Source organism: Eleutherodactylus coqui, chromosome 10, assembly GCF_035609145.1.
Source record: "Eleutherodactylus coqui strain aEleCoq1 chromosome 10, aEleCoq1.hap1, whole genome shotgun sequence".
In the NCBI taxonomy this organism is placed as follows: Eukaryota; Metazoa; Chordata; class Amphibia; order Anura; family Eleutherodactylidae; genus Eleutherodactylus; species Eleutherodactylus coqui.
Genome location: NC_089846.1, coordinates 25,111,935 through 25,133,774, shown reverse-complemented (window position 1 = coordinate 25,133,774; position 21,840 = coordinate 25,111,935). Strand labels below are relative to the sequence as shown.

General features: G+C 44.1%; 1 protein-coding gene across 7 annotated transcripts in view; it reads right to left on the bottom strand.

Annotated features, from left to right (window-relative positions):
- Positions 1-2,643: 2,643 nt before the first annotated feature.
- The window catches only part of KDM5C (lysine demethylase 5C), a 36,683-nt gene continuing 17,486 nt past the window's right edge, over positions 2,644-21,840 (bottom strand). For 4 of the 7 annotated variants that reach the window (XM_066580629.1, XM_066580627.1, XM_066580632.1 and 1 more), the window contains 16 exons: positions 21,038-21,477; positions 20,674-20,836; positions 20,463-20,582; positions 19,398-19,774; positions 19,126-19,250; positions 18,893-19,043; positions 18,434-18,530; positions 17,993-18,348; positions 17,765-17,903; positions 12,338-12,517; positions 10,378-10,518; positions 9,773-10,294; positions 5,610-5,664; positions 5,321-5,523; positions 4,519-4,734; positions 2,644-3,746 (listed from right to left, as the gene is read on the bottom strand). In XM_066580629.1, the coding sequence (XP_066436726.1) occupies positions 3,735-3,746; positions 4,519-4,734; positions 5,321-5,523; positions 5,610-5,664; positions 9,773-10,294; positions 10,378-10,518; positions 12,338-12,517; positions 17,765-17,903; positions 17,993-18,348; positions 18,434-18,530; positions 18,893-19,043; positions 19,126-19,250; positions 19,398-19,774; positions 20,463-20,582; positions 20,674-20,836; positions 21,038-21,477 (3,297 nt within the window). In that variant the 3' untranslated portion in view covers positions 2,644-3,734. The remainder of the gene's footprint in view (positions 3,747-4,518; positions 4,735-5,320; positions 5,524-5,609; positions 5,665-9,772; positions 10,295-10,377; positions 10,519-12,337; positions 12,518-17,764; positions 17,904-17,992; positions 18,349-18,433; positions 18,531-18,892; positions 19,044-19,125; positions 19,251-19,397; positions 19,775-20,462; positions 20,583-20,673; positions 20,837-21,037; positions 21,478-21,840) is intronic. The other 3 variants (XM_066580633.1, XM_066580634.1, XM_066580631.1) reach the window with 2 other exon arrangements.

Below are 21,840 nucleotides of genomic sequence, written 5' to 3'. Positions count from 1 at the left end.
CCTCATATCCACAACAGATGATCCTCTGGTGGAATCCGGAGTTTTAGTTTGCTAACTCTGGTGAGTGCTGTGGTTGCATCAACTTCTTCTGGCAGTGTTAGCCAATGGCATAAGACATTGGTCAGAGAAACGATCTTCTAGATAAAATTTGCTAGCAGTGCAAGCTTTCAAGATAACTTGCGTCTCTTTATCACGGGTGATATAAAAGTGAGCAGTACTAGGTAGAAAACGACTAATCAGGGTAATGTGCTGGCCCCACCAATCCACCCTAGAAGTGGTAATCAGCTGAACGCAGCATGTCTGCCACTACTTTACTCCCTTCCCTGAGGGTAGCATAAAGTAGTTAACAGGTTGCTATTAAATCATTGTTACTATGGACTATAAGCAGACCGCACCGGCACACGTCTTGCTCAGATCACGGTCTTCGGATACGGAATACTAGTCTACAAGTCTGTTATACATCAAATGAAGAAAACCTAATGCACTTTCCCGCATTTTGCCCATTCCTGCCCCATCACTTAGCTACTCTCACAAATGCACAGCTTACAGGAAAGTGCTCTACACATCAGGATGATATACTGCACCGTCTGCCACGTTTTCTGTAGGCAGTAAAATCTCCATTCCAGCACTTTATAATAGAAAAAAAACATGTTTTTCCTAATATGTATAAATTTAGATCAGCGTTCCACATCTCCCACACAGTCAAATCAGAAAAAGCCCCATCAGCCACCACTAGAGGGAGCTGTATGTTTATCTCTTTAAATTTATAAACTATGACCAGGAAGCTCCCTCTAGTGGTGGCCGCAGGCAGAAGCCTTATCCTTTACCATACTGAGGTGTTTAAAAAAAACAAAAAAAAAAAACTTTTTCTGTGCCTTTCTTAAGGCCACTGCGGTGATTTCTCTTTATTCATTATATAGCTATCCCTCAGTATGTGAGCTACTATACCTTAGTTAAGGCCTATTTAGGCCCAAAGATTCTCCTTTAAAGCAATCTTTTGAGCGAGAATCGTTGGGTCTAACTACATGGACATCGTGCAGTTTTTGCTGCGTCGTGCATAGTCTTCTTTCAGCAAGCTGGAAGAGAACAATGGGCCTTATCAGTACAGTGCGCTGAGTTTTCGGTGGAGAACACGGCCGAGTATGAAGGCAGCGGTCTAGCTGTGCGCGCCGCTGTATACCAGCTGTGCGCTCCGCTGTATATCCCGCTCGGAGCACGCAGCTGTATACCAGCTGTGCCCTCTGAGAAAACAGCTGTATACAGAAGACAAGCGGCTCTGCTTGTCTTCTGCATACCCCGCTTGGAGCGCTCAGCTGTATACCAGCTGAGCCCTCTGAAAAGACAACAGCTGTATGCAGAAGAGAGCGGTCCCGCTTGTCCTCTGCATGCAGCGTGAGCCTTCATTTACACACTTATGCAAAGTGAACGCTCAAAACTGTCACTCAAACTATTGTTTGAGCTAATTTTGAGCGATCACCTTGCCGTGTAAACGTACGCAACGATCACTTAAAAGATGTCTTTTGAGTGAGAATCATTGGGTCTAAATGGTCTTTAGTTATTCCTGTCTAACTCCTCGCCTCTTTTTGCCTCAGATAGGTCATGTGATCCCAGTTCTAACCCACTCAGATCTGCTCGGGGTTATGGATGCACTGTCTGATGAAATGTCTGTTTGCGAGATGCAGGTATACAAATCTACCATATAAAACACATTTTACAGGGGGTATACACGCACTCCTATGACTGTTACTGATGATGTTCACACAGCTCCTGTCACACAGTTATACTAGAGGATACTTATGGTCTTTGATTATTTAGGCAAATACAGAAGGCAATGATAATCAAACTGTTCCTTTCTCTCTCTCTCCTCCCCCTCCCCCCCCCCCATGCAGACAAAAATGGTACAGGCTCAACTAATGGTAGGCAGAGGCATGAGATTGCTTGAAAGGGCCTTATACGCAGAATATTGTACATTTGTTTGTGAATGATGATCAAATAGTCCAATTGTTGACTACATTTTCATTGAACGATAAAATCGTTATCACTTATACAGCGGATGTGAACGACTTAATGATTTCTCGCTTGAAGGACCCAACAATGTATCTGCTGTATAAACAGGCTGCCCGAGTGGACTCTGAATGGGCGAATGACATCAAACGAGAAATTGTTTGGTGTTAACGGACCCTTAGAAATCTTACCATCAAGATGGCGCCTGACAGAGGGCTGCGGGGCAGGAAGGGACTAAAATACACAGAGAGGACCTCCAGAGTGTGACGAGCAGGCATGGAAAAATGTGTTTAACCATTTTTAAATAGCTACTCTGGCATATAGATCTCCATAGTGGTCAGATAAATCACAGGATATTTCACCTGGTGCAACTAATAGATGCCGATTCACCTGCACCTTTTTCAATTTCACCCGCTATGGTGTTAATGAAAGTGACTTCCTGATCACTTCTGCTTCCAAATCAGACAGACTGATACATAGTGGGATGCTTAAAGAGTTTCCAAATTTTTTTTTTTTTTTTGAGCAGTGTATTTTACCTACATATGGTCGAACAGGCAAACAGGAAGATGGTGTTCCACATTACCCCTTACAAAGGCAAAACCAGACTTTTAGGAAGACGCAGCATTCAAGAAGCCAGGGTGATTTTGACATAACTTTATGAATTATTGAAAAAAGTGAGATATTCAAAGCGTCACCTAGTAAGGACTGTTATTACCAGTTACCTGAACCTAATAAACAGAGCAATACTTCCAGTCATAGGACGGCAATAAGTTAAATCTTTCTGGGTGAAAAGGGGAAAAGGAAAATTAACAAAAAAAGAAAAAAAAACAAAAAAACTCACTAGCATGAACCAAAGTCCCCAGAGGCTGCAGTCCTGCTAAACATAATTTATGTAAAATAAACATCTGCAATACTGAGGTATAACAGCTTAGAGTTTGCCTGGAAAAGCAAACCGAGAGACAGCGTCCAAAAACCTCTACCTTTATTTCTACATGTCAGAAAAGATAACTCTCCAGAACGGAGTCTTCAGGGATTTTTTTTTTTTTCCATTTTACATTTTTCTAGAAATTATTTTTTTCATTTTTTTTTTTAAACAAAGTGTTCTCAAAGTGAACATGTTTTACAGGGGTGGGAAGTGCAGAGCACCCCCCGGATCCTGAACTATTGGGTGAAGCAGGAGGGAAGCTGGGCAGTTAGTGAAACTAGAAACCACAAAAGAATAAATAAAAGGTGTGCCCCCCACCCCGACCACTGTTACAGTCCCCTGACAGGAGTCCCTTGCTTCAGTGAAGCACCAGACGCTGGTATTGGTCACATGTATGACTTCAGTCCGGAAGGCTGAATTGCACATGCTTAGGCAGGGCGGGACCTCACCCTGCAGGATCTACGGGGGAAAAAAACTTGCATCCAAAATTTGGCTCCAATTGGAGTTAATTGCTTTACGTCAGCAAGAAAAGGAAGAGATGTTCTTGGGATCCTAGAGTCTTTTATGCAGAGTTTCGCCGTCTGTCACAAAGTAGTAGCACCAGCTTCCACCAAGTGTCCCCAGAAAGACTTCTCGCCAATCTTTCCAGGAGACAAGTGTGTGTAGAACACAGAATGCAGTGTAAGAGGTAGAGGGGTTTACCCCTACAGCCGCCTCTAACCATTCATCAGCAAGGTAAAACTCGTGTCTGGTGGGGAGTGTTACTGTCCCATATTCGAATAGTGTCACGTCGTCATGCTGAATGTCACAAGCGCTGCTAGCAAGAAAGAAAATAAAGTTAGTTTCAGAGTTCAGTGCAGAATACAGACAAATCATTCATCGTATGTACAAACCATTAAATGGGTTGTCCTGATCAATGTATGGGTACTTTTACACGGAACGACTGTCAAGCACGCAAATGCCCAACAGATATCCCAGCGATTATCATTCCTGTGCTTTCACAAGGGAATCGCTCACTGAATGGAGGCAGATCATGCCGTAGATCTCTTATGGCTGACCGTATCCATTCATAGAAGAACATGTGCCTGTTTAAATGGGCCGACAGTCACTTGTTTTTTTTAGGTGAGCTGAAAACCAAGTGAATGAGAAGCGAGCAATTTTTGCTCACTTACCCAGTTAGGTCCCATGTTTACATAGACAGTCGTCCATAATCAAGCTTTTGGGCGATTACTCAGGCGACTGTTGGCCTGCGTAAAAGTAGAGTGAAGAGTTCTACAACTTTCTAAAATACATTGTGATTAAATTCATCACTAAAGGCGATTTTACATGGCCTGATGCAGGCATTTGGTATGCGTTGATCATAATGATCGGTGCTCGTTTACATGGCCTGAATCAGAGACTCTATTGAGGTTGGGTGGTCGTATGAAAACAATTAGTAGCTCATGCTCCGCTCAACAGGACAAGATATCTTGTGCAGCTGGAAAATGTCATTGTTCTCAGCAGCACATTTATGTGATCAGCTGACAAACGAGCATTTGCACAGAATTCGGGGGCAATGGTAGCACCATTTCTTACAACCCTTAGCTCACCTCTCCGTTCTGATTACTTTCAGCACCAGCTTTTCTCGGGCTCTCCTCTGCCATCATGTCCTGAGATCTGTCACTGCGGCTTCTCTTTGGTCCCAGCTCCTCTTTCTGGAGTGTTGGGGGCAGGTAACCACCTTCTGCTCTGTCGCTCCTCCTCTTTTTCTTCTTTTCATGGTCTTTTCCTTTCAGTCTATTGGTTCTTCGTTCACATCGTTCTATCTGTTAATGAAAAGGAACATTCAAGTCCAGTTTTTAAGAATGAAATCATTTGTTGCAGATCTTGCCAATTTAGAAAGGACATCTAAAATATATACATGCTGACAAAGTACAGCCCCACGAATAATGGTTTGCGGGTCTATACAGCCCCACTAGGTTATCCTTTTATGGGTATCTTGGATGAATGCACGTCACATGAGGAGCTGTCAAGAATTACTGATAATTGCAGCAGTAATTCAACGATCGCCATTCCCTAATGCAATGTGAAGGGAGGTGAAGCCCATCCATAAGTACTGATCATGCAAAACTCAAACTGACCTAGTCAAGAGTAACCTCGAATTTTAACTCCTTCCTGACAACCGCTGTATAAATTGGGAGTGTATGAATCAGGCTCACAAGCTGAACCCACTCCATAACAGCAGGTGTCAGCTGTACATTACAGCCAGGATCAGAGATCATTTCAACTGGCCCGTTTAGCCTCATAGACACCATGGTCGCTACTGATCCATCAACTGATCAAAACCAAGTTATGCTTCAGATGAAATTGAATTTTAATGAGTAAGGATTTTAGAAGAAACGCATGTGCTACCTCTATCAGAGTCCGTAGCCTCTCCAACGGTGGGTTCTGTGAAGCTTGTAGTAGCCGCGAAATAGTAAGTTCTTCTTCAAGTGTAACTTCAAGTAGGTCCCCTTCCAACATGAGGTCCTCCAGCAAAGTTCGAGACCCGATAGAAATATCCAGAACCGGTGCCTTGTCTATACGAGGGAGTAGAGCTGCCATTGCATCTAGATCTGGAAGAGAGGCACTATACAATGAAATCAGGGTACATACAACGCTGCCACTGTGATACTAGAGATGGTACCTGAGGTTAGGTTACCTGGCATTGCACAATTGCCATTCTCCGAGTGATCATCTCCATTTTCATGGGGTGCCTGTTAAACAGCAAATCAACAAAATGCAGATTAGCAATGAAATATTATCTACCTACAGGGCTTTCTAGGAACTGGTTTCTACTCTATGGGTCACAATACTATTTAGTCCCAGATAACTCAAAGATCATTTAACAACAGAATCCTAGTATTAGACATTATTCCACAAACAGATGCAAAATCCACATTGTGGAGAAAAAAGTAACAGATCCCTTATTGGGGCAGATTAGGGCAGCCAAACGCAAAACTGCAGCAGAAATTCAGTCAAGTCTCAGATTTCTGCTGTGGACTTTATTGCAGATACTTGACGGATTCTTCCACATGAAACATTTGTCATTTGAACATAGGCTGCTGTCAAAGGCTTAGTAGAATGCACTACCCTATCGATCGAACTAGTAAAAAAGTCCGAGACCAAAAAAATAGTTTCAAAAAGTTCAATAAAGCTTAAAGTTGAAAAATACTTATTTTTATCCTACAGAAACCGGGTATTGTATCTTGATGCCACCGGAACTAGGGGGTGGAGCCAAGATGCACACACCCCCCCCCCCCCACGCTGGATTGCTGGCCAGGCCAGCTTCAGCCAAGTGCTAAGCTGCTCACAGTCTGCCCCACCGCCACTCTGCAGCACTCAAAAGAAGAAAAAAAAATTTTTTTACAAAATTTACAATTCATCCCGCAAAAAATAAGCCCTTACAGAGAGAGAAAACTAAAAATAAGTTATAGTCTAAATCTTCTATAGTGATGCAGTTTTTTTCCTTAAAAGAAAAGTGTTTTTTGGTTTTGGTTGCTAAAGTAAAAAAAGAAAGATCTAAACCCGCTATTGCTATCAACTTGGTACTGCAATAAGTGCTGATACAGATAGGTAGCATGTTCTATTTATCCAATGCTGGACGCTGTGAGAGCAAAATGAAAAAAGAAAAATAAAAAAAATAAAAAAAGCTGAAATTCACTTTTTTTCGTCTCCAACACCCCCACCACCACCCCACACACAAAAAAAGAGAAGTTAAACAATGCACTGTATGGCATCCAAAAGTGGCGCTATGAAAATATACATTTAAAAAAATACAAGCGCCTACACCGTGTTAACACGTTATGGCTCTTGCAATGCAACTATAGAGATCGCTTAATCCTTAAGGTTAAAAGGTGTTAAAGTATATAATCCATGAGATTGGTAATAATTTCAGTCAATGCTGACATTCATTAATCTCTTAGCATTTTCACATGGCCTACAAAATTGCGAGATTTTGTAGAGATGAGACATTGCTACAAAACGCATGTACATGAAGCTCATGGTTCCCAATAGGTTCTTTCAGGCTACAAAATATCTCATGTGAAAGAACTCTTTGGAAGCCATGGGCTTCTCATACATGTGTTTTGGAGCGGCGATGTCGCATCACTACAAAATCTCGCGATTTTGTAGCCCGTGTGACAGACACCTTAAGGACACAACCTAGTTTAGCACTTAAAAGCGTTTTTCCAGGCAGCCCCTACTGTCACAGCCGGATACAGCAGGGTCAGCGTGGCAGCCACTGCTCCAACCCGCGTAGTGGCCAGTGCCACTCTCACCGAAATCAACGGGAACAGTGCCTACAATTATGAGCGCCAGCCACCACACAGGGGGTCGGAGCAGTGGCTTTGGTTACAAACAGTGTATCCTAGCTGCGAAACAGTCCTGGAGGCTATAGCAAGCCATCAGCCCTCCACGAGGACGTCAAAGGGACCTCATGCTCTCTGTTCACCACCCACTTACAGGTCGCAATCAGTTGATTTTGGCATGTAAGGTGTTAAGAGTTATCCCAGATTGCGGCAGGTTGCAGCAGGACCCCATCTGTCAATTACAGCAAGTTCCTGAACTTCTACCTGCTGTGCATGTACATCATTTGCACTAAGCACCTCACACTACATGTGCTTCATGGAGAAATGAAGGTGTTAAAAGGAAATGCCCTAAAATAAAATATTTTTTATACATAAATACAGCACCTAAACATTTTTTTTGCCATTTAGACTTAATAGAAAATGTTCCTATCTGCAGAACGTCCAGAACTAATGTTAAAAGTGCGCCACCTGCTGTTTGCATTTTGTGACCACTTCAGTAAATGTTCCAAGGTGGTTACACATGCTCAGTCTTCCTGTTCTGGGGCAACTCCATCTCATGCATCACTTGGTCAACATCTCTGATGTTAGAGAAGTCGCGGCACCTTCAGAATTGGCCGCTCCCCACAGCAGTAATCCCTCCACATTGCCAGCGGAGCTGAGAGGGAAGACCCAGAGCAGGCAGCACCATTACTCAGGTGGACACAGAATGGGGACAGCTGGTGGTGCCATTACATTAGAGTTGATCTGGACTACCCGGGGGCAGAAACCTTTTTCTATAAAGTGCGATAGATCCAGTGCTCAGGAGGCATGAGGAGACGGCTTGCATTTTTGTAATCTGCACCCTATATACTAAGGAATAGTTTTAGAAGCTTATACCAGGCAGTTTTATCATGAACCACCTCATCACTGTCATTCACTACTATGGGCCCCTCTGACAGGATATCATCCATGCCATTAAACCTGCAAAAGGCCACATTAAAAATGCAATTAAGGGCGGAGTTCTAATCAAACTTGTAGTTTTTATAAAAGTTTGATTTCAGCATCCTCCTCTACAAACTGGAAGCTGCACTTAGGTTTACTGGTGACAGATATAGGAGATCTAGCACACAGTATATAAAAATGAGGTTGTGGTTTAAATCAGAAAAGCTTTGTCTGGATCTAAATCACTATTCACATCAATGTCCACATTCAGGTTAGGTCATGGATGTTTATGTACCTGGCGTAGAGATGAGCGAGTACTGCCTTAGTCGAGTATCTGTCTGCTCGTCTCTAAAGATTCGGCTGCTAGCGGCGGGAGGAATGGAGGGGAGATCCCTCTCCCCCAACTCACCCGTCACCCACGCTGGCAGCCGAATCTTTAAAGACGAGCGGGCAGATACTCGACTAAGGCAGTACTCGCTCGAGTAGTTAGCCTTAGCGAGTATGCTCGCTCATCTCTAACCTGGCGATTTCAATCCACTAAACTTTGAATAACTGGGGCAGAGGACCGAAAAGGTTGCCATAAGGACACCTCTCTTCGGCTCTGCTACAATCACTGTATATAGTAGCTGCAGACAGTCTCAATAAGAGATCCGTCAGTGAAGCTGGACCGATGGCTTGATTGTGAGCCCTTCTCTCCCCTCCTGAAGCGCTTAGCCAATTTAGGACCTCAAAGTTTCTTTGTAGTCATAAATTAGTCAATAACATTCAGGAGAGGAGAGGGGAAAAACGAATTGTCCTCTTACACAGGCCAATTATCAGGCCCGAACGGTCCTCCAAATGCTTGTTCACCTGACAATTGGGCTATGTAAAAGGGACTAAAGAACAGACGAATGAGCAAAACGTTTATGAGAGCATACACATTGCTTGCTGATAGGTGGTGTATCTGTAGATGTATCTCCTTGTGTGAGCAAGAAAATGTGCAGCCAGCCTAGGGAGCCAGCTAGTCCCCATAAGCACATTCTTGTCCAGCGTTAAAGAAAACAAGCACCAATATGCACTCATTACATCGGGCTGAGTATTTGGCCCATGCAAAGAAGCATAAGCAGCAGTCCAGCCTTACCAACAGATATAAGACAGTCTGCAGTTTCTATATAGAGTGGAATGTAGAAGCCGCAGAAGACAAAATCCTTAAACCCCATTACAAATCAATTGTTAGCCCAAAATACATACATTTAAGTGAAGAAAAAGTGTAAAATATGATGCAATGCTTAAATCCTATGCCTCAGTCAGTCTGAGATTACACAACGGCTGAAGTAAGAGACTCGTGGCAGGAGTTTGAGAATAAAAACAGTTGTATTCATCAGAATAGAGTTGCGTCAGCAGCACAAGCATAGACTTCTGCAAGCCCAATTCAGATGAAAGCACCAGTCGCAGAAATTTCTGCCATGTACGAACATACCTAGTGTCTTCCAGAACTGAGCTCTGTGACCAGACATAATCTATGATTTTAGGAGAATGTTCAAACCCAGAGTAAGGACTACATTTAAAAAACCCTATCTTCACTATTCCTAAAGATTCCTCCAAAAGTACTTACAGGATTCTGCTCGTTGCGTGTCGTCTCCCTCAGTGCCTGTGGGTCTTTATAATGTTGTAACCGCTGTCTTCTCTCCGCCAGGGTTGCAGCAGCATTAGATATTTCTGGTGTTGCCAGGACCCTGCGAGCTCGATCCTGCCAGCTCATTGCCCTCTCTGTTAAACACTGCAGGGCTTCTCCTTCAGGTAAGCGCACTGACAACTTCTGAAGAGCAACCAACAGAGAAAGTATAGTCTGAAGCCGAGGCCGCCGCGAACGCACACAGAGCGGGCACAAGAATCGACTGTCCCATTCCCACCAAGCTAGAGATGGAGAAGAGTGTGCCCCACGATGAGTAGAGAGTCTGGGTCCAGATACACAAAGGCCATGAAACATGTCCTGGCAAAGTTCACAGCGCAGCATAAGCTCCCCTGGAGCCTCTCCGCACATGCAAACACAACCTCTCTCCAGCGAGGAATTCATAGTCCGTAGTCTTAGAATACCAGCCTTTTCCTTCTGTTCCCCTTCTTTAAAGGCCAGGACCTGAATAGATTGACAGTATGATGTTGAATCAATACAAACACTTCATTATGCTATATATAAGGCTTATGTTGTGTAGTACTTACGATGCATCCAGGATCTCGCAGGTCTTGTGCAGATAGCCCCAGGCTCTCTATATCAGATCGATACAAACCATGCTCCCTCTCTTTCCGCCACTGGGACCTCTTGCTACTACCTGAGCATACATCCGCACTTGGGCACAGTACCTGCAATAATAAGACGAGAAGTTACCCTCTTACAAAAGCTCCACATATGATGGAGAAAAAGGGATGGGACAGTTTTTGGGGTATCTCTGGGGTAAAATGGTTTAGAAGCACTGGAGAGCATTTTATAGATACTTTTAATTAACAAGACCATGTTGTTACGAGTCATATAAAAGGCCATCAGTAGACACCAAGAAGAGGAACAATGTAGCAGTTTTCCAATTACTGAGGCCCGATACCTGTATCCACCCCAATACCAAGTCAGGTTCTGTTCATATTTCAAATTTTACTTAACGTTCGGCACGTGCGCAGGGAAACGTGAAGCACAAGATGAATGTATCCAAAGGCTTTCATGCACTTAGAATCTTAAAAGCATGCAAGAGCCTTACTGAGAACACTTCCTGCCTAGCTAGGCTTCTCCTCTTATTGAGCAGCTCCAAGCCACCACCTGAATCAAGGTTCATCCATATGTACAAACTGGTTACGGTTTTTAGTATGTTCATGGCAATATCTCATGAAAAACTGCACAAAGCCAGTGACCGGGAAAGAAGTGCTGTCACAGGGCACAAGAGTACAGCAGCTGCCGGAATGGAGGTGCCAAAAAGGGACATCAAGTAATTTCTTCCCATTCGCTTTTATTTAAGCTATACTTATCTTGTTCCGTCATTAACCCCTCCCTCACACTGGTGAGCATATCGCCGTAAGAAAAATTGCAGCAATATTGCATTTTTTGCTCATGTGATCGGAGAATCAACAATGCTTTTTCCTGAAAAGACACGGCACATCACATCGCTGCTGCCTGCAGTTTTCTCGTGCTATAGAAAACAAGTATTGCTAACAAAAAAAAGGCATCGAACAAACATTGCAAATTCATGCGATGCAATAAATCGGAGGCTCGATCGGGAAACGGGCGAGGGAAGAAAAAAATGCAGAAAAGGGGTAGGCAGCGATTTCCAAATCTAACATCGCATAATAGAAAAACATCGCAAATGGAAATGAAGTCATTGGAAGGCATGGGTTTCAGAATTCTGCCTTTTCTCACCAGTGTGAAGGCAGCCTTAGTGACAAAGCCTCTTTGTACCTTAATGACTAACTACATTTTTCAGTTTTCATAGTTACATTCCTAGAGCCATGATACATGTAATGTATTGTAACAAGGTTTTGGGGGGGTTTTGGTGGGGGAATTTGAGAAAAAAAAAATTAAGGCATTAGCTTTTTTTTGGGATTTCATTTATATGGCGTTCAGTATGCAAAATAATGTGACATTCTCTAGATCAGTACGATTCTGGCAATACAGAGTTTACAGTTTTTTTGCGTTTTGCTATTTTTGTACACAAATTTTCTCTTGTTTTAAATATTTGCTTTCGTGTTCTCGCATTCCAAGATCCGAAGCATTTTTTATTTTTCCAATCGACGATGCTCTATGAGGGCTTGTTTTCTGCCGCGATTCATAGGCCACCATAGGCTGGAGTCCTGGAGGCCATATTCAAACCTATTTGGATAAATAGGAATGGAAACCCCATCTTTAGCATGACGTTAAGAGTTCCCCGAAAAGCGCGCACACAACTACTGAAATGGTTTCTCAGTAGCTAAACATTGATAATCTTTTCTTCAGACTGGTCTGTGTCTGAGCCTCCAAGACCTCTGCTAATCAGCAGAATGAAGATGCCATGGCACAGCGAAATTTTGATTTTGCTAATTGGCAAGAGTCCCAAGATTCAGACTCTCTCCCATCAAACATGGATACCTACACTGTGGAAAGTCTATCAATGTATAACACATTAAAAACTTGGATAATGGGATGAACTTCAGCAGGATTTACCTCTAGAAGACTATAACAGGAGTTCTTCTTTAAGAAAGTCTTTGTTGCCTTGTCCCGCCAGGAATGAGCTGCAGCCACTTGTACTTCCAATTGATGAAGTTCGTCCATTTTGACGGGAAGATCTCGACCAACAGCAACCAGCCCCTCCAAGTCATCAAGACAGGGGTAGTGATCACCACTCTAAAAAGTACATAAAAGATGTCAAAAGAACAATAGATTCTACAATTTCATGCTTGTCAAATACCAGAATACTTCACTGAGGTAATTAATGCTGAAACCTCGAAGCATTACCGGTTTTCATTGTATTTTTAGACTTGACAAGACTGAGCAGAATAAGCTCATTACTGGATCAGCATCTGGCAGCTACGGACTCCGATCAGGACTTGTTCTGGGAGAATTGCAGCTCGTTGACTAATGCTAAAATGACCGTGTGGCTCACATGGAGTCGGGGGTTGGCAGAAGTTTACATACTTTAGTATGCGAATTTAAAATGTACATTTTAAAACTTAAAATTAAACATTTTTAATTTATAGAGTTCAGCAGCAGCAAGACAAAGGACTTTCCTCTTCCGACACAGGATTCAGTTTCTTTGAGCCAAAGCATGAAGTGACTCAAATCAGGAAAATCTTACCAGAAAATCTCATCTCAAATCAATTGGGGGATACAGCTTAAGACCAGGAGTAGAGCTACTACCACTAGGAGGCTATACCCCTCCTGCAGGCACCAAGTTAACCAATTTGTACGCAAGCAGTAGGAAATAAACCGGGTAAACCAGATAAAGTGAACAGATTAGATTTTACTAAGAACTTACTGTAAAGTCTCTTTCTCGTCTTGTTCATTGGGGGACACAGCAAAGAACTTGGGTATAGCTTCTGCCACTAGGAGGCGACACTAAGTATAAAAGTGTTAACTCCTCCCACTAGCTATACCCCTCCTGCGAGCACCATGTTAGCTCAGTTTGTATGCAAGCAGTAGGAGCAGCCAGTAGGATACGACAATAATAAATAATACTGAAAAGTTGTACTTCGCTGTAACACCATGTGCGACTGCACGGTGGACACTCCTCCAACCAATGAGTATACGTTACAGTCCGAATAACCAACTGGGAGGGTGCGGTGTCTCCCAATGACCAGGACAAGAAAGATTTTACAGCAAGTTCTTACCAAAATCTAGGTTTTCTCATCTGTATTATTGGGGAACACAACTTGGAATGTTCCAGAACAGTATCCAAAGGGGTGGGAAAATATAAGAAGCCACAGGAGTAAAGAAGCGAATCCACTCCTTAACTGTTGATAGTTGTCTAGGTATCCAGCATGCTCAGAGACAGAGCATAAAGGGGCCAGAGTAACAGTCCCATCCACCCTCCGGGAGAAGAGACTCCTGATTAGGGGCTTCCGACGAGACAGCGGTGTCCGAGTAATATGTGCCATAACATGGCCTGAAAATATAGCATCACTGGCATGGTAACCCTTTACTGCTGCAAGCAAATCCACGGCGAGTAGTTCACCTTGGAAAACTAATGATACAAAATCGGGATAGCCAGTAACAGTCTAGAGCCAGTGCAACTAAAGAATGCCTCCTGAAAAAGGTAGTCCTGCATAGTCAGACCGAGTCCACTTTTAAGCGGGGCGGTCCTTGGGGTGCCACCAAATTCTTCACTGAAGTCGATCTCGATACCACCAGCAGCAAGAGAATATACCACAGGTCGATAACGACAGTCTCCTGACTTCGGCACCAGTAAGAATCCCAAAATAGAGCTGTGGCGCCATCAGCGTGGAACTTCAGAGGGCTGGGGACCTTCCAATAGTCGACCTGGCTGTACGTCAGCTTCCATAAAACCCCAGGCTGCCAATATCGCTTTCACAGTCCCACCTAAGGACGGGAATGGTTCGATTCCAGATGCCAGTGTAGACAACTCGTTGCGCTCCACAACCGTTTCTGGATGGCGTCCCGTAAAGAACATTGCTGGAAAGCTTGCGGAGGGAAGTTCCTGGCTTCCCAGTTGTACTATCTTGCAGAAGTCGTATACACAGCTGACTACCGCCAGAATGTGGGAGATCCAGAACTCCAGAACCACTCTACGGTCCCAGGCTGCATAGCTGAAGCGCAACCTAGCCGCGATGCTGCGCATCCCGGCAACACATGACCGTGATGTAGGCTGTCTGGTTAGCTGTAGAGCAAAAAGAACTTGCATCAAGAGATCCTTCGGCCCCATGAGCCTGTGACAAAGCCCACAGCATCCACTTCTGCATGAAGCCATGGGTTCCCAAAGAAGTCTAGCCTTGGAAAGGTGACTGATTGGATAGTGAACTAGGGTTGGCACTGTAGTGGGATTCATTGCAATCACATAAATACACTAGGTACAAGAAGGTTGGCCACACAGCAAGGGTACACTGGTACGGAATTCTCGCAGGTCCCTTGAGGAAACATCAGCAATAGAGGGGGACGACCCTTAAGATTGCAAACAGTACAAGTATATACTGTTTCGCGGTCTCCTGCAAGCAATAGTGCTGGAAGATCACAACGTGCTTCTGTATCCATCCGACGTAACTAACTCTAGGGCTGGTGGGTCACATTTAGGTTAGGGCCTAAATGTGCCTCTTTTCTTCTGAGGGACCAGGCAGACGAGAAGGTTAGCTTCATTCAGTTCGCCCTCCTTGGCGGGTTAACAGGGAGAGTCCTGTCTCCCTGTCTTCCAGAAAAAGATTAAAATGAAAATAAAGAATAGTCTCCGTAGGCGAGACAGCCTGCCTCCTATGACACTAAGCTCAAAACTGAGCATGATGCTCGCAGAAGGTATGCAGCTAGTGGGAGGAGTTAACCCTTATGCTTAGTGTCGCCTCCTAGTGGCAGAAGCTACACCCAAGGTTTTTGCTGTGTTCCCCAAAGACACAGATGAGAAAATAGGTTACAAATGCAACAGAGCTTTATGTACCCAGTAGAACCTTGAGAAGGTGTGTAGAGAGGCCCACATAGTAGCCTTCTACATTTGAAGAGCAGAAGTGCTGTTGCGTACTGCCCAAAATGCATCCACTGCCCGGGTAGAGTGTGCGGTAACCCGAAAGGAAGGTTCTGAGCCATCTGGCACGGTAGGCCTCCACCACTACTGACCTGATCCAGCATGATGGGATGGTTTTAGGAGCTGCAAGGCCACGTGTCGGGCCTTCTGGAATTACAAAAAAGCAAGTATGGGCGTCAAAAAGACAACATCTGGGAGAGGTACATCTGCAAAGCTTGCACCAAGTCCAACTTGTGGAGAGCCAATTATCTTGGGTAAATGGTAGAGGGGCATAACGAAGGTAAGACAAGGTCCTCATTGATGTGGAAGGCTGACACCACACCTTAGTTTGGAAAGCAGGCATGGGATGCCGGACCCAGTTGTCCTGAAAGAAGATAGTGAATGGAGGTTTGACCGACAAGGCTGCGAGCTCAGAAACCCTTTGGATGGAAGTAACTGCTACCTTCCAGGACAAAAGACGAGCCAGGATGTTGCACAACAGCCTGAAGGGATGAGACTCCAGTGCATCCAGTACCAGATTGAGGTTAGAGGATGGGACAGGAGACCAATATGGAGGGATGGTGTGAATGAACCCCTGTAGGAAGGCAGCAGACTTAGAAGCCAGGGGTCTTTAGAAAAGAATAGATAACGCCGATACCTGACCCTTAAGGAAACTAAGGTCTGAGCCCTCCAGCCCCTTCTGAAGGACAAAAGAAAAGAGAAAGAACAAAGAAAAAAAAAAGTATAGGATGACACAGTTGCGTCGTTCTCACCAGAGGAATAAGGTCTTCCAGACGAGGTTTTAAACCCAGGAAGGCAGCTTTCTAGCCTTAATCATAGCCTGAATGACAGGCTCTGCAAATCCACAGGCCCTCAGAATCACAGCGTTAATCGCCACACCATTAAACGATGCACAGATAATCTCAGCTGTAAGTGAAGATCTTCAAGGAGGGAGGCCCCACAGAAAGTCAGTGAGTAGGTTGACAAAATCCGCGTATCACGCACATCCAAGTTAGTCTGGGGCGATCAGAATTACCAGAAGGCCTTCGAGCTTGATCTTCTTGAGAAGTCATGGGATGAGTGGAAAGGGAGGGAAGACATACAGGAAATGGAAGTTGATCTAGGGAACTATGAGGGCACCCACTACATAAGCCTTGGAGTCATGTAACCTAGACCAGAAGGTTGGGAGCTTGCAGTTCATTCTGGCCGCCATCATATAGACGTTTAGTTGATCCCTATTTCCAACAGGGTTTGGAACATGTCAGGATGGACCTCCCATTATCCTGGCTTCATGGGTTTCTTGGTTCAGAAAAATCAGCTACCCAGATGTCCATGCCTGGAATGTGGACCACCAAAGGGCTGGAAGGTGATCCTCGGCTCCATGTCAGGATCATTGCTGCTTTTGCCATGACTGCAGAGCTGCAGGTTCCACCTTGATGATTGATGTATGAGACTGCTGTAAGCTTTGTCCGTTTGGACCCCAAAATGTTAGGTGGGGTGCAAAGTGTTGAAGCGACAAGAAAACTGCTTGAGGTTCCAACATGTTTATCGGGACGGTCGACTCCTGCACAGTCTTAATGTCCTAAGCCGTGCGTTTCTGCAGTCTTGCACCTATAACCAAGAGTCCTGGTATAGCAAGGCAGTGAAGAGGCAGGAGGAGAAGAGAGGGATGAGGAGCCCCCTGCACATGTGCAAGTTATGCCTCAGGATCAATAAGAGAAGCTAGGGAAGAGAGCTGCAGTGCAGGTAGCAGAGCCTGAAGTGAATAGTGGAGTTGGAAGTGGCAAGAAAATAATAAGAAGAGGAGCAGAAAGGACAAATACATACCTAGATGAAGGAATACTCATGTTTGAAACATAGCTCCAGCAATCTGTGCCCGCTTACCTTTGAATAGGTAGAGTGCTTCAAAAACCAGGAAGGGGTGGGGTTCACTATGACTCCTTTCTCTTCTGAGGGTCAGGCCAGCAAAAGACTGGCCAATTCCAATCTGTTCACCCTCCTCGGGGAGGTAATAGGGAGAGTCTAATGCCAGTCCTGTATTCCCAAGAATCAAGAGGGAAAACACCTGAAGGCTAGTAAGAGACAGAACTAGTTATAGCTTGGTGCCTGCAGGAGGGGTATAGCTGGTAGGAGGAGCTAACAGTTATTTGCTTAGTGTCTACCTCCTAGTAGCAGTAGCTATACTCATGGTCTTCAGTTGTGCGCCCCAATGCAAAGGAAGAGAAAGTATAAAAACTTTTAGGTTTCTTATTCCTTTTGAAACCACTCCTCCAATGCATAATTTCAGCCTTGAACATAGTAGAAAAATGTTAAGCACGCACACATTCCTAAAGTTGAAAACAGGTTCTCAAAAATGTGGCCATGGTCCGTAAGCCTAAATTAAAATTCTCAAACTAGCCTATAAAGTATCAATTAAAACAATGTCGGACCTGAATCTCATCCACATCAGCGCTCCAAGCTCGGGCCTTGCAGAGGGCCTCCTTCAAGCTTAGTGTATTAGGAAGTTGTACTGGAATGTTCTCGGCTTCCTTAATGATTGCTTCAAGGGTAGCAGGAGGATGCTTCTGCCTACAAATATTCACACAAGAATGTAAATCAAAACAAATGAAATAGTGGGCTCATATTGACTGACATTAATGACCATTCAGAAAGATCACCTTGCTTCTAAGCACATCTGAGCTTTTTCTTCCCAGCGGAGGGCAATGGAGATTAGTTCTTTAAGTTCACTCCGAGCTTTCTCCACCGCAGGGCTCTCAGCCACAGCACCAGCTTCTTGTAACAACGAACGCATCTCTTGGAGTGTGCCTGAACGACCTGCAACGAGGGCCGCCCGTACCCGTGATAACCAGTGCCCTTGACGAAGATGCCTTGCCAACTGCTCAGCTTCAGGTAACTGAACATTAAAAGCATCACAGCGCTCCAACATTTCCTTCATCTGGGATGCACTTTCTGGGAGAGACTGCAAGCAATTCTTTGCCTCTTTCTGTAAGGAATCAGCCCGTTCCAGAAGTTCCTGAGGAGATTTAACACAAAGGTTATACACTAAATATCCTTGATATAACATTACAAGAAGCAGGGCAAGAGGAAAAGTTAATTACCTGTAGTGGTGACAGCTGATCCAGTGCACATGGAAGAACTTGGATACGTTGTACAAGCTTATGCAAATTGTCCAGAGACTTTACTGTAGAATTGCTCCTAAAATTAAAATAAAAAATTTAGAAAGAACAGTTCTGCTAGCAGGCAGGGAAAATAAAATGAACTTTCTATAGTGCTGAGTTATAATGTAACCCAAGCTTTACCGACTGGGCACCATCACATAACTGAATACTAAATATATGATCTACTCACTCTCCATCTCGCCATACCGTGCACATCTCCAGCCCCTTCATCTTCTGCATCCCCCAATTATTTGTAGTATGTAAGCTCGCTGGAGGAGGTCCCTCATCCCTACTGTTTCCATCAACTAGTTACTATGCAACAGTGGTTTTGGTATTTTTGTACGGAATATATTTGGGGCTATATAAAGATTGATTACTACTACTACTCATGAAGCTAACCTTGTAGGTTCGGGATCACTGAGAATATTCCGTGCCTCACGAATGCAAGACTCAATCTCTTTAATGGTGCTTTTCAGTTGCTGGAGCATGTCATTCTCAGCAAACCGCTTGTCGGAGGCCTCTTTTGCAAGAGCCTGCAGCTGCTCCAGTTCTGAAAGACAATCAAACCCATGCAAAATATATACCAGGAAAAGAGACAAATTCTGTAACTTAAAGAGCAGATTAAACCTCACCTATCTTAGCCCCATTCTGAAGCTCCAAGGCCTGACGAACTTTGTTTGCCCAGGTGTCAAAGGACTCGGCCCGAATTTTCAACTTGTATAACATTGCTGGCAGCTCATCAAGCGTGTAGCGGTACCTAAAATGGATTATTCCATACAAAACGTGTCACTTCCCCTACTGAATCCCCATGTTCTACAACCAGATGCTGGATTGGAATGCAGCAAATGAAACTCATTGGTAGTACAAAATAAAAGAAAATGTTGTTCAGAAGTTGCAGGCTTACCTGAGATACTGACGAGCTGCTGGGCACTGGCACAAGTCCTCAATGTGATACAAGCACACAAGGCCCTGAGGGCAGTTATAGCATGCCAGAGCAGATAGAAAGCATGTAGTCTTGCACTTCTGACATTGTCTTTCATCATCAGGGAGCAACTCAAAAGCTTCGCGTTCTGCCTCTGTAATCCCTCGCTCCATCAGCGACTTACGTAGTCTCCGTTCTTCCTGCACTAGAATAAGCATTTCCTTGTGCACTGCAGCAGCCAAAGTAAGGTCCAGTCTTTCAGGACATGCAGCCATCTTGCAAATTAGTTCCTCATGTGAGAAGACGCAGTATCGACGAAGCCTCCGATAATGCTCGATGCACTTTCGGCCAGCTGTGAGCTAGAAGTTTGACAGATTGTCTGTGAGACAGACTTAGATACACCAGAATTTACTTAGAATTGGTAATCTTTCACACAGTGCTCTTTTATTGTGGCCAGATCTCGCCTTAAGGCCAGCCTGTTAAAGGTGTTGTCCAGGCATAAAGACTATTGACCTATCATCAGGATAGGCCATCAATAGTTGATTGGCTGGGGTCAGTCGCTCGTGACCACAACTGATCAGCTGTGCGGGCGCATGCTGTCAGTGCCGCAACAGAGCCAGCCACTACACGAAGGACAGCGTGGAGGCTTCTGCTCCAACCTCTGTATTTGTAGCGGAAGTCTCCACGCCAACCTCCCATGTGGCAGCCGGTGCTTGTCACTGCAGGCACAGCTTTCATTGGTTTCAATGAGAGCCAAGCCTGCATTTACAAGCACCGTCCACTACACAGAGGTCAACACGGCGGCTTCCGCTCTGACCTTTATGTTACTGCGGTGCTGACAGCATGCGCCTGCTCAGCTGATCGGTTGGGGTCCAGAGCAGTGGACTCTGGCCAATCAACTATTGATGACCTATCCCGATAATAGGTCAGCAATAGTATTTATGCTTGGAAAACCTCTTTAAAACCTGACTACTCTGATCTAGGTCTTTACAGTATTAATGCTCGATCTGCAGGTTTAGGCAAAAAACATTTTAATGAGCCACTCACCCAGTCAGCAGTGCAGAAATTAACTGCCTCAGCAAAGTTGTAACCCTGGTTGAAGCCACTGTGATAAGCTCTTGGAAACGTTATTACGAACTCTCCAGCACATTGGTTTGTTCGCACAACCTAGAAGGAGAATTTAATATTGAGTGTAAAGAGAATAAAATTAACCAATACCAACAGAAAACACTATTGAAAAAGACTTATGATTACTAACCGGCACCCCATGTGCCATCAAGGTGTTGGGGTTCATTAGTGTGACCAGCTGATGCAGGAGATCTGGTTGACTTTCAAAGAGTTCTGGAGTCAACTTTTTCATAACCTCTTCAAGTTGTTCAGCAGCAGAAGATGGCACCCCATACCAGGTCTTAGGCTCTCCCCTAGAAGAATAGCACAGCAGAGGTTTAATACAACTACCCAAAAATAGCAAAATCTCAATTAAGAGAAACACGTGCAGTGAAAAATCACTAGTAATTATCAGAGAGGACATCAGTTTTGTAGATGAAGAGGTTTTCCTCCACACATTAGAGACTTTAGCCTATAACGCTGGAAAAGGTTTCTATTCCTCCCAGGACACTTACCAGTGAAGGTAATTAATGGAATAGCTCCAGTGATCCTCAATATGCCAACAGAAGGCAGAGAACACCATGCCCACATAGAGCCAAGGTACCTTCATCCCAGAGATGTCAGCATTAATGTGACACAGAACAGATTGTTCAAGCACTGGCATAACATTCAAGTTCCAGCCACTTTTAGCATATGCCTGAAGTAATAAACAGAAAGTGTCAAAAGACCAAAAAAGGAAAATATAAAAATACATACGCTTCTGGAAAATTGACATAATGTGATAAATCAAAATCACCTCCTCTTCAGGAGTCAACTCTGTTTTGCCATCAAGCATGGGGAAACCACTGCCAAATTCCTTGGAGTGAATATCTGCTCCATACTGTACAGTCACATCCTCTTCTATACTGTTCACCAGGCGCCAAAACTCTTTCTCTACCAGCTCTGTAGGTACCATCTGCAGACGTCAAAAAGCAATATTAACATGGGTCAAGAAGAAGCGAGTGTTAATTATACATGTTAATGAGTTTTAACTACCACGAATGAGGCATATATCTAGATTTATTACTTGGATATTTAAACTATCCTTTTCCCTACGTGTGGGTAAGGAATCACTCCAAGTGCAGGTAGCATATTTTGTTGCAGCATCACTTCAGTGTCAGAAACATTGGGATATTTCAAAAAATAATCATGCAGAAGGGGACAGTGCAAAAACCTCAAAAAAAAAAAATACATGGCATATATTCTCAAAAACAGATTTACTACATGTTGAGAATTTAGAGCCAATAAGGGTGTTTCGCACTCCCCATAGACTGAAGAC